This window comes from Lagopus leucura, unplaced genomic scaffold, assembly GCF_019238085.1.
Source record: "Lagopus leucura isolate 7727_CA_CO unplaced genomic scaffold, USGS_WTPT01 205-5_obj-0_obj, whole genome shotgun sequence".
Lineage (NCBI taxonomy): Eukaryota > Metazoa > Chordata > Aves > Galliformes > Phasianidae > Lagopus > Lagopus leucura.
In genome coordinates, this window is record NW_024969114.1 from 1 (window position 1) to 15,325 (window position 15,325).

At 62.9% G+C, this 15,325-nt stretch overlaps 2 protein-coding genes and 1 long non-coding RNA gene across 4 annotated transcripts; 2 read left to right on the top strand and 1 right to left on the bottom strand.

Annotated features, from left to right (window-relative positions):
- Nucleotides 1-4,161: 4,161 nt before the first annotated feature.
- LOC122194021 lies at nucleotides 4,162-6,163 on the bottom strand. Its single transcript, XR_006183029.1, has 3 exons — nucleotides 5,391-6,163; nucleotides 5,135-5,285; nucleotides 4,162-4,994 (listed from the first exon to the last, which is right to left on the bottom strand). It is a non-coding gene; the product is annotated as an uncharacterized LOC122194021 (long non-coding RNA).
- CADM3 (cell adhesion molecule 3) lies at nucleotides 5,739-13,154 on the top strand. Of its 2 annotated transcripts, XM_042894932.1 has the most exons (10): nucleotides 5,739-5,902; nucleotides 6,023-6,175; nucleotides 6,478-6,615; nucleotides 6,802-6,972; nucleotides 7,362-7,452; nucleotides 7,775-7,944; nucleotides 8,850-8,972; nucleotides 9,524-9,649; nucleotides 9,906-9,974; nucleotides 10,266-13,154. In XM_042894932.1, exons 2-10 carry the CDS (start codon nucleotides 6,136-6,138, stop codon nucleotides 10,382-10,384), a joined length of 1,047 nt encoding a protein of 348 aa, XP_042750866.1. In that variant the 5' UTR covers nucleotides 5,739-5,902; nucleotides 6,023-6,135; the 3' UTR covers nucleotides 10,385-13,154. The 2 variants fall into 2 exon arrangements, with proteins under 2 accessions (XP_042750866.1, XP_042750865.1); XM_042894931.1 differs by lacking the exons at nucleotides 5,739-5,902; nucleotides 8,850-8,972 and having other exon boundaries at nucleotides 6,040-6,175; nucleotides 10,266-10,399; nucleotides 10,469-13,154.
- A 198-nt stretch (nucleotides 13,155-13,352) lies between these two features.
- Nucleotides 13,353-15,319, top strand: LOC122194019 (atypical chemokine receptor 1-like). Its single transcript, XM_042894930.1, has 2 exons — nucleotides 13,353-13,660; nucleotides 14,193-15,319. The coding sequence occupies exons 1-2, from the start codon at nucleotides 13,640-13,642 to the stop codon at nucleotides 15,105-15,107; spliced, it is 936 nt and encodes a 311-aa protein (XP_042750864.1). The 5' UTR covers nucleotides 13,353-13,639; the 3' UTR covers nucleotides 15,108-15,319.
- The last annotated feature ends 6 nt before the right edge of the window (nucleotides 15,320-15,325 follow it).

Genomic DNA, 15,325 nt, shown 5'->3' on the forward strand with positions numbered 1-15,325 from the left:
GGGGGGGCCAACGGCTCCATTCTCATCCCATGAGAACCCAAACAATGATTGCGTGGAAGCGTCGGAAGCCTCCCATCGTTGGTGATGCAGGGGGGCCGAGGGCGAGCTTTGATGGGGCCGAGCCACAGCCCCAGCGGGGCCGAGATCCCCTGCAATCCGGAGGTTTTGGGGCTGATGACACTGCAGGATTTCTCTCACAGCTCTCCGTTCCACGACGCACAAATAACGACCCCCCAAACCCCACCACGCATTGGAGCTGTCGCTCCCGCATGGATCTCCCATCAGGGTTGCTCTGCACATCGCTGCCCTCCGGGCCTGGGCTCAATTCTCCCCCGCAGTCATTCCACTCCCTTGGAGCTGTGTGAGCCTTTGTTTGCACAAGGCCCGTGGGAGATGCTGTGTGCCAACGCCAGGCTCGGGGTTTTTCCACCCTGGGACGCACGGCGGCTGTTGGCACCCCTTGGTTTGGTGGCTGTGGGTCCCGGCTCTTTTGGGGATGGATGTCAATGCTGTGCTCACCAGGATGACCCTGGAGATGGGACAGCAGGAGGTGTTGGCATCCCATATGGGACCCCAGGGATGCGTGGATGGGGACGGAGCCCCGTCACTGACTGCTCCAGCACTCAGAGGATAATGGGGTCCCTCGGTGTGGCAGCGCCGTTCCCTGGTGCGTGCACAGATGCCCCCCATCCCTTCCCAAACTGGGAGCTGAACAACTCCTAGCACCCCGTTAAGGATGGTTCCCTGAGGCTTGGAGATGAGTGGAACCCAACCACCCATAGCGGAGCATCCGAGCGGAGGGGAAAAGGCAGCGCTCAGCGGGTTTGGAGACAATGCCCCGGGATTAAAGGCTGCAGAACTGCTCTGCTGCATTGCCAGACAGTGAGGGGATGCCGTAATCCCTCGGTTTTTGGCACTGTCCAAAGCGTGGGGTGGGGTGGGGGTGCATCTGTGTAGGGTTGGATGCCCTGGAAGGGCGACCCAGGGTGCCGTGTTTGGAGCATCTCCATCCCAAACCCCTTTGGAAGGGATGCAGGAGGAAGGAAGGGACGGCTGCCCAGGATTCCCTACTCGTGTTCTCGCCTCTCCAGGGGTGTTGGAGGGATGGGGGTGGTTACATCTGGGAGTCCCCTGGTGCTGGCACGGCCCTCTGCCAGATGGAGGAATGTGCATTAAGGCTCACGCTGCTGTTTGTTTGTGCTGGGTTTGCTTCTAACCTGGTTTTACCCCGACGCGGAGCAGCACGCAGCCATCCGGGTCCTGGCAGGAAAGCGACGACCCCAAGAGAGAGCGTTGGAGGTGGTGCTGCAGGACCTGCGGTGCTTGGGGGGGGGGGGGGGGGGGCCGGGGCGCCGCAGCCTGGTGCTCGTAGGGCACGGTGCGATCAGGGGGGGTGCAATGGGGAGAGCGGTGCCCCCTGTGTGGGCATCGGCTTCGTGGGACCCCCGTGCCTCCCTTTGCACCCCCACACCCAGCCCCGTCTCAGGGTCTCTGCTTCAGTGCTGCACCCCAGGATGGGGACGGCGAGCAGCGGCTCCCCGCTGCCTTTCCTCGCCCAGGGAGCAGCAGTTTCTCACCGTGCTTTCGGAGCAGCGCAGTGTGGGACCCCATGGGGGCACTGCAGCCCCACAGATCCGTCTGGCAGAGGCAGAAGCTCTGGGTGTCAGCGATGCTGCGCTGCTCGGAGGGATCCCGGCGCCGCGGCACTTCGCTCGCTGGGCAGCAGAGATCCTTAAAACAGAACTGTCAAAGCAAAGAGCTCGTTTCCTTGGCAACGGTCGGAGATGGGAGAGTTGTTTTTTAGCTCCTGCCCCTCGGGCCGAGTGGATTTTGGCTGTTTGTTGGCAAATAGGAAGGAGAACCCCTGGAAGGGGTGGGGGGGGGGGGGTCACCCCCCCCCAGGTATGGGGCGGAATGGGGGCTGTGGGAGGCTGGGGGGGCGGTGGGATCCTTCCAGTGGAGTGTTCTGGGGGGGAAATTCAGTTGGAAATGGGGAAGGAAGAGAAGGGAGGTTTGTTGGAAGCCCACGAGGTCCGTTTGGGCAGAGCTTGGGGCCGGCTGTGGGGCAGGGGCTGTTGGGGCTGCTTCCAACCCACCCTGCGGTTCGTTGTGCGCAAAAACGGGGAGGGGGCTGCTGCGGTGACCCATGGAACAGCCGTCACCGTGGGACCACGTTGTCCCAGAGCCTACATCAGCCTTTGGGGCTGTGGGGCAGGTTGGGCTGCTGACCCACAGGAAGAGCCCTGGTGCCGTGGGGTGACGATGAGAGGAGCCTCCTGCGGTCCCACAGCTCAGCTGCTCTCCTCTTCTGCTGCTCCCTCATCGATCTGTGGATGCGTTTCAGCTTCTTAACCTTGACCTGATGTCACACGTGGCCAACAGCTCCCACCTCCCCACAGCAGCACAGGGGCCCCGCGGTGCCCACAGCACGACCCGGCTCTGCCCTGCTGCTCTCAGCGCTGTGAGCAGCCCTGCCAAGCTCCGAGCTTCCACCTGTGGGGATTTGGGCTCTCTTTTGCTTTGCCCTTTCCTTGAAGCCGAGTTCTGTGCATGTCTGCCTTCGGAGGAAGGATAAAAATCGCGGCGTTTGGGGTCAGGTTGGTTCAGGTCGCGCTTGAGGGCGCTGTGGCTCTGCGGGTGCTCGTGGGGACGCTGGGTTTGCTCACCTCTGCCTCCGTGTCACCGCTGGAGCTCACCCTGTGCCGCAAGGACTCACCCGCTGCAGAGCTGGGAATTGTGCACAGCCCCGTCTATGCGTTCCGAGCTGCCTTTCCGGGGCTGTTTGCCTCCATTCCAATGGACGTTCCGTTGAATCCTTTGCTCCGTGCGAGGCTGGGATGGGAAGGAAGCTGCCAGAGGGACATTTTAGCACCAAGAGATGCAAACTGGGATGGATCCGGTCCCCTTCGCTGCAAAGCAGAACTTGGGAGCCTTCCCAAAGCAGCCGCGTGCCAGAGCCCCTGCGGCAGCCCGTGGGGACGGTCCGAAACTGCCGGCACCGCTCTGAGCCCGGAGCTCCATCTGCTTCCTCCCCTCCCGCTGCCCGCACGGCGCGGAGCCCCACGTCGGTTGCGGGGTGTCGGAGCGCCGTCAGAGCGTCGCTGCCGGTCGAACAGCAGCGGGCGGTGCGTGCGGGATGGCGCTGAGGCCGTGCGTGGAGCAAACGGGGTCGGCGGCGGCACCGCGGAGCGAGCGGGGCTGGGGGCGGCCCTCAGCGAAGGCCCTCGTGCAGGAGGAAGGCTGCGAGGAGGAGGAGGAGGAGCGGCGCCGAGCAGATGCATCGAAACCAGGGCAGCTTTTCCTCCTCCCATCACAAAAGCTGGAGTGTTTGGAGCAGCCTGGAAGCCGGGCTGCAGGCATCCCAGGCTGTGGATTCGCGCTCGGCTCCAACCAACCTGCGCGGCAGATGTCGGAGCTGAGCGGTTTGGGATGGATTTTGGGGGAGCCAAGAGAGGTGGGGACGCTGCTTTTGCCGCTCGTAGCCGGGATGGCAGCGCCCTGCAGAAGTGCAGAGGTTTCATTAACGAAGCACTGATTATTATTATTATTATTTTTTCCTGGAGCGTTTCTCTGGGTTTTGATGCGCTGGAACGGGCGCAGCAGCTCTCGGCCAACAGCACCGCGGTGCTCTGGGGGCGCAGCCGGGCTGCCTTCTCCTCCCCGAGGGTCCCATCCGGCTGTCGGAATGCCTTCATTGCCGCAAAACTGCGTCTCCCACCACCGCGGTCGGGCGGAGGAGGAACGTGGAGCTGAGGATCTGCTTCCCCCTCCTGGAGATGTGCGAGAGGAGCGCAGAGCGCCGTGCCGGTGATGGGCGGCGCGGGGCGAATGGGCGACGTCGCATCCGTGCTTCTTTCCCACCCCGAAAATCGGACCGGGATTTTTTTTTTTGGGGGGGGGGAAGCTGTTGGGACCCGGAGCGGAACGCTTGCAGCTGTCGGGGTGGGGATGCGCTGCGCTGAGAGCTGCCGGATTCGGATCTCAGCGGCCTCCTGGCGCTCGGTGTCCCCGCGCTGCGCTCCCAGGGATGGCGGAGCTGAGGGGCGGGGACGAGGCTTTGTCCCCATTGCGTTGGATCGGGACGGGGAGAAGCTCGCGGGTCCCCGCGGTGTCGCTGTCCCCGTTCCATCAAGGGCCCGACGGGTTGCAGCCGTGCCGGGTTTTAACGAAAGCGGAGCCGTGCCCGTCTGCTGCGCCAAGCTGTCGATGCAGAGGCGATTGGGGATGTGGGGCTACGGGGAGCCCCCCCCCGGGGCAGCCTATGGAAATCCAAAGGGGGATCCCGTGCTCAGGATGGGGGTCCCGAGGTTGGGGTGCAGGGGAGGAGCAGTGGGGCTCTGCTGTTGCTCCCCGGGGGCAAAGCATGGCGGTGACCCCAGTGTCATCACGGGGATCGCGGTGACCCCGCGCCCTCGTGCTGCTGTCGAACCCATCCCAGGGTTAATTCCTTAATGAGGCCGGCGCTGTGGCAGGTGATGGTAATTGCGTTAATTGAAAGGTTGGGTCTGTAGTCTGCTGCGTGGGCGCTGCGCCCCGTCCTCGATGGGAGTCGGAGCGCTTTGAGTTTGGATAACAGCGGCTTGGAGCGGCCTAATCCCTTAATTAACAAATTAAAACAAGCCGACTGCCATCACCCTGCCCAGAGGAGCAGCACTGCTGCTGTCCCAGGCCGTATCCCCAGGGTTGGGGCTGGAGAACCTCCTGAGGACTGTGCTGAGTGAGCTGGAGCCAAACTGGCTGCAGATGGAGGGAGGACGAGCGACGGCACCATAAAGGCCCGCGAGGATGGAGGTGGGAAGCAGAGGCCCTTCAGCAGCTGAAAACCCCAGCGAGTGCAGAGGAGCGGAGTTCCATCACTGTGATGTAGGAGCATCAGCAACCCAGGGACGGAGCCTTGAACCCTGGCAATGGTTTTCCATCCAGATTTGGTGTCTTTGCAGTATTGAAGTTCTCGTGTGTTCCGAAGCTGCTGTGGGATTCACGTGCTTTCCAGCCTGGAGTTCATTGCATCGTTAAGGTTGGAAAAGACCACTAAGATCCTCCAGTCCAACCATCGGCCCCCCTCCTCTGTGTCCACTTATAGGGTTGCTGTGGTTGGAAAAGAGCAACGAGGTCATTCAGCCCAAGCACCAACCTGTGTCCAACCACAGAGCCATCAGCTCAACACCAGTCTGGGAAGCTCGGCGCCCTCGTCCCCCTGCCCTGCTCGGCCCTTTCCGTCCCTTCCTGCGACAGCTTTGTGGAATTTACAATGTCAGCAGAAGAAAACGTTTCCCTCCGTCGTTCTGGGCAGAAAATGGAGAAATTCAGTCTGCTTCTGCTAAGGGGAGCTGCTCCCAGCCAGCGAGAATCACGCGGGGAAATGAGGCCGTGAAATGAGGATTGCTCACAGGGCAGCCTTGAGCTTGAGCCCTAAATACGAGTGCTGAGATGTAAGACAACGCTCCGCAGAGCCCCACATCCAGCATGGGATGGAGGTTGCGTCCGACCTCCAGGCTGGGCAAGCTGACATCTCCCTTCCCCGTGGGGCAGCACGGCGCGGCGGCCGTCCCAAAATAGCCGTCCTTGGGGCAGCTGGGGTTATCTGATCCTCCTGCTGCTCCTCTCTGCCCTTGGGCTGCTTGGCGGCGATGTCTGCGCGAAGGAAACGCGGGTTGGGAGGGATGTGCAGAGCTCAGGAGCCCGTAGGATGGATACGGGGCCCAAATTTGGGGGTGAGAGCCCGAGGCGCCCTCCCTGAGCTCTCCTCTCTTGCGTGCAGTGAGCCAACCCACGACGTCGGATGAGACGGTGGTGGCTGGTGGCACAGTGGTGCTCAAGTGCCAGGTGGAGGACCCTGATGACTCCTCGCTGCAGTGGTCCAACCCTGCCCAGCAGACCCTCTACTTTGGGGAGAAACGAGGTGTGTGCGCAGGGCGGGCAGAGGGGAGGTGGATTGGGGGCGAAGCTGGTCGTCCATCCCCACCTACGGGGAGCGCGGCGGCGTTGATCGCTCACCCCTCGTCCCCTTGTCGTCCCCCAGCCCTACGAGACAACAGGATCCAGCTGGAGAGGTCCACACCCAACGAGCTGACCATCAGCATCAGCGACGTGGTGCTGTCGGATGAGGGGGAATACACCTGCTCCATCTTCACCATGCCCGTGCGGACCGCCAAGGCCCTCGTCACCGTGCTGGGTGAGCAAAGGCCCCCACCGACCTCCTCTCTGTGTCTGCCCCGTGCGCAGGATGCCCCCCATGTGGCCCTTTAGCTCTTCTATCCCACATCCCCGCCCTGTAACGCGTCCTCGCCATCGAATCATTAAGGTTGGAGAAGAGCCATCGAGGCCAACCGTCAACCCGTTCCCACCTGTGGAATCATTGGGGTTGGAAAAGACCCCCGGGGTCATGGAGTCCAACCTTCAACCCGTCTCGTGTCTCTTCACCTCCAGACAGCAGAGCTAACGGGTCGTTGTCTTTCTCACCTCTTCCTCTCCCAGGAATCCCCCAGAAACCCCAAATCTTTGGCCACGAGCAGCCCATCGACGAGGAGAAAATCGCCCGGCTCACGTGCCGGTCCTCCGGCAGCAAACCTGCAGCGCAGCTCCGGTGGAAGAAGGGCAACAAAGAGCTGAAGGGTGGGTGATGGGGGCTGGGGGCACCGTGGGGGCACCGTGGGGTACTGAGGTTTGCCCAGTGCTGGACCACCCCAGCTGCACCATCCCACTCTCCTGCCAACGATGGGATGTGGCTGGGCGTCCTCTGCTCAGCCCTCTGTGGGGACGTTGTGAGCGTCACCTCCCAACACCCCCCTGTCCCCACAGCTGAGGGCACCGAGGTGGTGGAGGACTCCAATGGGAAGACCTTCACCGTCAGCAGCCGGGTGGAATTCCGTGTCACCAAGGAGGACAATGACGCCGAGGTGACCTGCACCGTGGACCACGAGTCCTTGCAGAACTCCGAGAGGTCAACCACACAGAAGCTGCAGGTCCACTGTACGTGGCGTGAAGGGACCGGAGGCCACCTGGGGAAGGGGAGGGGGCCAAAGAGAGGTGGGAGAGGCGGGGGGGGACCTCGCAGTCACCGCACGTGGCCCTGTGTCCGCACCAATGTGGGTCCGATGTGGGGGGATGCTGTGTGATGTCACCTCCCCTGCCCATCCCTGCCCCCTGGGACCTCCCTGTCCCCATCGTCCCGTGCCCCTCTTGTCTCCATCTCCCCCAGTCCCACCTCGGGGGCAGGATGGGGGATGTGGGAGCTGATCACACGTGGACGCTCTCACACCGCACCCCCGGCGTGATGGTGGTGGGGGGATATGGGGCAGGGTTTGGGGTGCCAGCTATGGGGACGGGGCAGCTCTCTCACCCCACTGCTCCCCTTCCAGACAAACCAACAGCGAAGATCGAACCGCACCCGCAGTACCCAAGGGAAGGAGAGAAGCTGCAGCTGCAGTGTGACGGGCAAGGCAACCCCGTGTAAGGACCCCCAGCTCTCCCCACCGCCCCCTTCCCACCCATCCACACGCCCCAAATCGCTGCTTACCCCTCCGTGGGGCTGGGGGTCTCAGCTCTAAGCTGAGATGCGGGCTCCCATTTGCTCTGCCCCGCATCCTGCAGAGGGCGATTTCCTCCCCCCGCAGCACCCAATAACAGATCACAGAAAGATGGAACGAGTTTGGGTTGGGGGGAGAGGGGGACGACCTCGATGACCGCCTCGGGTGGCTGCAGCCCCTCTCCTCCACCCCCCACGATGCTGTGGGGGGGACGCAGCGGTGCCTGACCACATCCCACCCCGCAGCCCCCAGGAGTTCCTATGGGAGAAGGAGGGCAGTGATGCTCCGCTGCAGCTGAGCTCCGACAGCATCCTCATCTTCCCCTTCCTCAACAAGAGCGACAGCGGCACCTACATCTGCACGGCCACCAGCTCCATGGGCAGCGTCATCGCCAAGTACAACCTGGACGTCAGCGGTACGGCGGTGGGGTGAGGGGGGGGGGGTCGTTATGGGGGCACGGCCCGCTTCGGCCCCACGGCTTGGAGCATCCCCTGCTGCATCCAGGCGGTGCCTGCGCTGTGCTGAGCTGCTGGGGTGCAGAGCTGAGCTCCCATTGCTGCCTCCTGCTGCCCTGGCCGCGCTCTACTTGCTGTCGCTGTGCCCCACTGCGCTGCGTCTCCCCCCCCCGCCTCGTGGGGTAGCTCTTTTCCTGAGCTTCTAGGTCTGGATTTGGGGTCCTCCTCCTTTTCTCCATCATCCTCTCCTCACTCTCCACCAGCTTTGGGCTTTTCCATCTTCCAGCACCCCTCCTGCTCTGGCTTTTCCCCTTCCCTCCCCTCTTGTTTTCTTGCCCCCAACCCCCTCCTTCCCCTTTGAAACGGCTGTGGCTGACAGGAGCGCATGGCAGCGATGCGTCCCACCCCACACGATCCATCCTCAGCAGCCCCCTGCCTTTGCCCACCCCGTGTCCCCATCACCCCTGGTGCAGGGTCCCACTCCTGCACCCACCCATTGCCCACCCACCATCCCCCAGGATGCCCTGTGCCCCCCACCCGCTCCGTATCGCCGCATCCAGGCATTGCTTTCTCCCATCCTCAAATCCCCAAAGCCACAGAGCTCTTGGGGCACCATCACCAGAGCAGCCCTATGGCCCAGCCAGCACAGGTGGCACCCAGCGCTGGGTGACCCACGCAGGAGGGTCCTGTGGGTCCCTCAAGGGGCTGCTGGCAGGTAGGACACTGCAGTGGTGTCCCTGATTTGACCCAGAGGCAGGAAGAGAAGTGGGGTGGTGGAGAGTCCACCGCTGCCAGGGTCCCAACCGTGGGCTCTGTCCCTGCCGGGGGCTGATTGCTGTCCCTGTGTTTTTGTCGTCCTCCCCAGATCCTTCCCAGCTCCCCACCCCACACGTTCACTCCACTCCAGCCCCTCCGCCAGGCCCTTCCCAGCCCATCTCTCATGCTTCCATGGCCACCGCTTCATCCTCCAGCTCCCATCCAAGGTACCGTACGCTCCATTTCTGTCTCTTTATGGACCCGCTGCTCCTCAGCTGGAGACGATGTCAGGAGGATGGTGGCCCCGTGCAGGGTTAGGGACGCTTTGCCACGTGCCCAGCCAGGCTCTGAGCCCTGCTTGGTGCCACGGGGACAACACGATCCTCCCCTTCCATCCCATTGCATCGCCGCTGCCATGCGAACAGCTCTGGTGCCACCGCGTCCGTCCATCCGTCCCCCGTGTCCGTTCTCCTCGTCTTCCCCCGTTGTTTTTTCCACCTTCTCTTTGTCTGATGTCCCCTCTGAGAGTTGCCACAGCTCCGTGCCCCCACTGCACACCAGGGGATGGTGGCAGCAGAGCCATCGTGCAGCGCTGGTGCTCACAGCAGGCAGAGCTTTGCCCATCTCCACGTCACCATCACTGCTTTCCCCCCACGCTGCTTCACCCCAGCTCCGCTCCTCCCCACCTTCTGCCTCCTCAGTGCTGCACTGAGCGGGAGCCGGGGCGAACCGCAGCCTCCCCTCCCCTCTCTCTGCTTTCTCCCCCTTCCATCTCCTGGGCAGACGCCAGTCCGGTGCCGTCGACTTCCAGCACTTACCACGCGGTCATCGGCGGAGTGGTGGCCGTCATCGTCTTCCTGCTGCTCAGCCTCCTCATCGTGCTGGGACATTACCTGATCAGGCACAAAGGTACGGGGATGCGGGACGAAGGGAGGCGACAGGCAGCGGAGCCCCCCCCCAAGGTTGGGTTTAGGGGCCGCTCTTCAGCTCCGTGCCGACCTCGAGCTGCCCAGCTCCACCTCCATCCCCCACCTCCATTCCTCCTCCTCTCCCCTCAATGCGCCCTCAGCCCCACAGCGCCCCACCGATCGATTTCCCCCTTTCTCCTCTCCCTCCCCTTCCCATCATTTCCACCTCCCCACCCCTTTTCCATCCCCCCCGGCAGGTGTGTGCATAAGACACGGGGAGACCATCACCGCCAGACCGCAGCAAAACCCACCCGAGGTGGTGATGTGTGAGTAAGAGCCCCCCATCCCCACCCCACCTCCTCCTCCCGCAGGAAAACCTCAAAGGGAACAGGGACGGAGGGTCAGGGTGGGCAGAACCACGCAGGAGGGCCGTTGCCCCTCTGCTGTAGAGCCGACAGCATCGGCTGCTTCGTGCAGCCCGGTCCCCGGTGGGGTTTTTCCCCCACACAAAACCCGTTTCTTCCATTTCAGGCTAAGGCCGAAGGATTTCTCCCAGCCACGGTGGCCCCGTTGTGCCACCCATCCCACGTCGGTGACGTTGTCCCCTGTCCCTACAGGCACCTACCTGACCCACGAGGCCAAGGGCTCCGATGACGCTCCGGATGCCGACACGGCCATCATCAACGCGGAGGGCGGCCAAGCGGGCGGCGACGACAAGAAGGAATATTTCATCTAAAGGGCGTCGGAGAGGGTGAGAAATGGAGCCAGCGAACCCCGATGGAAACGGAAACCAGACCACAAACCCCACTCAACCCAACAGATTTACTCTCGTGCCCGGCACGGGCGGACGGATGGACGGACGGACGGAGGGATGGCGGGACAGAGAGCAGAGAGCGACCGGCTGAGACGTGATGATGCTTCTTGTTGAACTTGTACAAAACGTTGTTACTACGAACAGCGAAAGCCCCGTTTGCTTGCTTGCACCTCCAACCCCGCGCCCGGCGCTCGCGCGAAACACAGACCAAGCAGTGAGTGAGCGACGTTCCTTCTTCCTTCGGACCTTTGCTTCGGTTTCGTGGCTGCTCTTTGCTTTGGGCCCTCGGTTGGGGTGTCGGGCTGGGGTCGATGTAGCTCTTTTCCTTTCGTTTCTCTTCCGTTTTGGGTTTTCGTTTTTGATGCCCGAGGATAAAATCAGCTCCGGGCTCTGCGTCGTCGGTGCTCCCACCGAGAGCTGGGACGCCCCCGTCGTCCCCGGTCCGTAGGGATGGGGTTTGCTGTGGACCCCGCATCCCTGCCCTGATTTTATCCTTGCTGCTCCTCATCCGACAGCGTCTGCTGGGGAGGCGAGCTGCCCTCGTGCCGGCGGTGTGTGAAGGGGCTGAGATTCCAGGGTGGGAACTGCAGAAGCCTCCGGAGATGCTGGGAGCTGCCGGGCACCGCGGCCGCCCCCATTCCCATCCAGTGGGAGGAGGGGGGAGGGCAGGGTTTGTGGGAGGCGAATCGAGGGGGGGGAAAAAAGAAAAGTGAACGAAAAAGCCCCAGTTTGCAAATTCCCAGATTGGAGACGTCAATTCAAACCATCTATTGAGATGTTCAGTGCTGGGCCATCGCCAACACCTCCTCGGTGGCCCCCAGGAGCCTCCAGAACGGTGTTTTGGGTCCTGAGAGTGACTTGTGGTGCAGTGGAGTCGGCCCGATCCGTGCCGCACGCCAGGACCAGCAGCTCTGCACCCCAGCAGCGATGTGATCTGTGGGTTCCCTGCTCCACGTGCTCCTCAGGGCTGCCCCTGTCCTTCCCGGCCCCTTCCTGTGGTTGGTGCTGAGCTGGAAGAGGCCTCGTTGGCTCCAAGGGTGGCCCAAAAACGTTTGGGTTTTGTATCCTGGTGGCTTGGGGTCTCCAAAGAGGTCTGGTGGGCGCTTGCCCAACCTCCAACCTGGGGAGAAACCACATCTCTTCCAAGCCAGATGGGAACAAGAAGCTTTTTTCCAACCTCCCCATCGCATTGCTGGGGTCACCGTGCTCCCCTCAACCCCACATCTATAGGGCCAGCCCTCCTCAGGTGCTGGCATCGCATGGTCTGGATAGGAGGGGCCCGCAGGAGCACCCCGTTACGTTTTGAGGTGCCCAGAGGAGCTGAGCCTTTGGTGCAGGAATGGAGTGGGGTGGGCAGCCCCATCTCTGAGGTAAAGGAAGAATTGGGTTCCTCCACCACAGAGCGTGGGGTGGAAGCGCTGCTCCCACCCAGAGGACGAGGAGCAGAGTGGTGGATGGGGATCGGGGCCACCATGGCTTGGTGGGAACAAGAGATGTGTCTGCAGCACACGGCTCTGTCACTCCATCAGCTGAGCGCCGGGTGCCTCGGAGGGGGATGCACAAAGCCTTGGTTACCCCCTGGTGAGGAAAAACCTGTGGGTTCCTCACTGCCATTCCTCCCCTTCCGTCTCCTTGGAGGAGGACGTTGGCCATGGGTCCCAACAGGAGGAGGGTGTTGGTCACGGGTCCCAAGGGGAGAAGGATGTTGGCCATGGGTACCAATGGGAGGACGTTGGTCATGGTCTCCATGGAAGGACGTTGGTCATGGGTCCCAATGGGAGAAGGATGTTGGCTGTGGGTCCCAATGGGAGGATGTTGGTCATGGGTCCCATGGGAGGATGTTGGTCATGGTCCCAATAGGAGAAGGATGTTGGCCATGGGTCCCAATGGGAGGACGTTGGTCATGGTCCCCATGGAAGGAGGATGCTGGCCATGGTCCCCATGGAAGGAGGATGCTGGCCATGGTCCCAGCGTTGTCACCAGAGGTCACGCTGCCGACACGCTGCCGTTCACTTCACTGCACACACAGAGCACGCACAGCACGTGGGTTTCTCCGAAGGTTTTCCCCATCCACTCTCGCTAGGCTCAATTCCTTCCAACGAAACGCGGCGCCGTGTTTTTAAGTACGGTTTCATCTCACTGCACGTCACCACGGTTTCGGATCGGAGCGCAGGAGATGTCCTGAAGGTCCGGGAGGGATTTGGGTCCCCGGAAAAAGGGCTGTGGGGATTTTGGGTCAGGACTCGGCCATGGAGCGGTGGGGCCGTGGTTGGACAGCCCCCAACGTGAGGGGTGGCAATGGGGACACAGCTGGGGACACGGCGTCCTGCAGGAGGTGACACTGGGACTGTGCCCCTCACTGCTGGCACCCAGTGGAGCTTTGCAGTGTCACCACATCCCCGGTGTCCCCTCCCGAAGCACGAGGGCTGCATTGGCCCCATGGCCACCAGAGCACCGGGACGGGGACGCGGGGCACTGAACTCTCAATAGACCACGAAAGCCATATTAGCGCGGAGCTCTGAGCGCCGTGGGGCGGCCGTGGGGCGGAGGACGGGCTGTGTTGTTGTGCTGTGTTCTTGTATGTACATAAAGGGAGACAACGAACGTCGGTGTTACTTTATAACCTTTCTAATATCCTGTGCTAATCTCGGAGAAATAATCCTATGAAATATATCTGGATTACACACCTTCACCCGCCTGCTCATCTCTGCCTCCGCACGTGGCCTCCAGGGGAGAGGGAAAGGGGGGGACGCAGCTCACCCTGCGGAGACCCCGCAGCCCCCAAACCCACCCAGACGCCCCCCATCCCATCCCCACATTCCCAGCCCCTAAGGACGGGGATTGCAAACCTGGCACGGATTTTGCCCCGCACCAGCAGCGCTTCCAAACAAAATTCCAAAGGAACTGCAGTCGTTGTGCCAAGGAATGATCGCTTCCTGCACCAGAAATTACCAGCGCCGCTGCTCGGCGCCTTTACTGGCAGCAGCCGCCCGTTTCCTTCAGCCCTGGCGGAGGGAATTGCTGAGCTGGGGAGGGAGAAAAGGAGGCAGGGAGCTGGGGCAGCCTTTATCACGGCCCTGCAGCCCTTCGCCCCGCAAAGCAGAGCCAGAGCGGAGCTGAGCACTGCACACAGCGCTGCGCGTCCGTTGCTGAGCCCGGAGGCGTTGAGGAAACACCATGGGCAACTGCGTCCCGGGGGTGAGTCCTTCCCATCCTGCGGGGTTCTCCAAAATTCCATTCCTCTCTTTGGAGGTGACCCCATTTCCAGCTCTCACACCCATCGCCTTCCTCCATTCCGCCCCAATTCCCCAGCACCGTGGGGTACCCAGCCCTGACCCCATAGGGAACCCAACCCACGGGGTCCCCAACACTATTGGATACTCAACCCTGACCCCATGGGGTCCCCAACCCCACTGGATACCCGACCCAGACCCCAAGAGTTACCCAACCCGATGGGATCCCCAACCCCACCCCCACTGGGTACCCAACCCTGACCCCATGGGGCACCCAACCACCCCATGTCCCCCAGCCCCAGGTGGGCGCGTAGCAGGGGGTCTCAGAACTGGAAAACACCACTGAGAGGAAGAAAATGGGGTTTTCTTGACTTGGGGTGAACCCACACCCTGAGATATCAGCGCTCCCCACGCCGTCCCTCCCTGATAACACGCGGCACGTGGCCACCGGAGGGGCCAACTCAGTGACACCCCACGGCACCTCCTGTGCTTCGCAGAGCCCTGACATCGTAGCAAACGGAACCTCCTTGAACCTCCTGGACCTCTTCAACTCCTCCTCCAACGAAGATTACGCGGACAACCTCACAGACAGCAACGACGAGGACTTTGCGGCCGCACAGCCGTGCCACAACCACTACTGCCCCTTCTTCCACCGCGCCGCACCGCCGTACCTGATGGCCACCAGCGCCACCTCCTTCGTGGCCACGGCTGCTCTGCTGCTGGCTCTGTCCCTGCGTCCCCACTCCTGGCCCCGCGGCCGCGCGTTTGCAGCCCAGCTGGCCGCGTGCTGCGCGCTGTTCGCCGTCACGTCGCTGCCGACGGCTGCGGGCGTCGCTTGGGGGTGGCAGGCGGGCGAGGGGCCGTGCAGGGCTGTGCTGCTGCTGCGGCAGGGCAGCGTGTTGGCACAGGGGCTGCTGCTGGGCGCCGGGTGCTGCGGTTTGCGGGGCCGCGGTTGGTGCAGGGCGGCGGTGCTGTGGGTGACGGCGATGGCGATGGCGGTGCCGGCGGCGCTGAGCGGTGGCGTGGCGGGGACGGGGCCGAGCACGCAGTGCTTGCATCGCAGCGCGGACGTGGATTCTGCTGCGCATCTGCTGCACCTCGCCGTGTGTTGCTGCGTCCTCCTGCTGCTGCCCGCAGCGCTGCTGACGGCTGCGGCGCTGCGGGGGGTGCGGGGTGAGATGGGGAGCGGGGTGGGGTGGCTGTTCTGGGTGCTGTGGGCTCCCCACGGGGTGGCGATGGTGGTGGAGCTCCTGTTGGAGGTGGGGGTGATGCCGACCGACTGCGGCGTCTTTGAGAGCTTTGATTTTGCATTGGGGCTGAGCGCGGCGCTGGGGGGGCTTCACTGCTGCCTCGTGCCCCTCGTGCTGCTCCTCAGTGCCTTCTATGGTCACAAAGGGGGGGGAGAGTGCTGAGCGCCCCAAAAGGGCACCCACAGCCCCGTCCCACAGCCCCACGGGTGGCCCCGATGGCCCTGGGTCACATCGCTCCCCCTGCACCCATTGCTTCCCCTGCACCCATGGGTGCCGTTGGCCTTTAAGCTCCCTGTGGGTGGCACAGTTCCCCCCGAACCCCACAAATGCTATTGCTCAGCACCCATGGGTGCCCTTCAAACACCCCAGGAGTGGCAGTG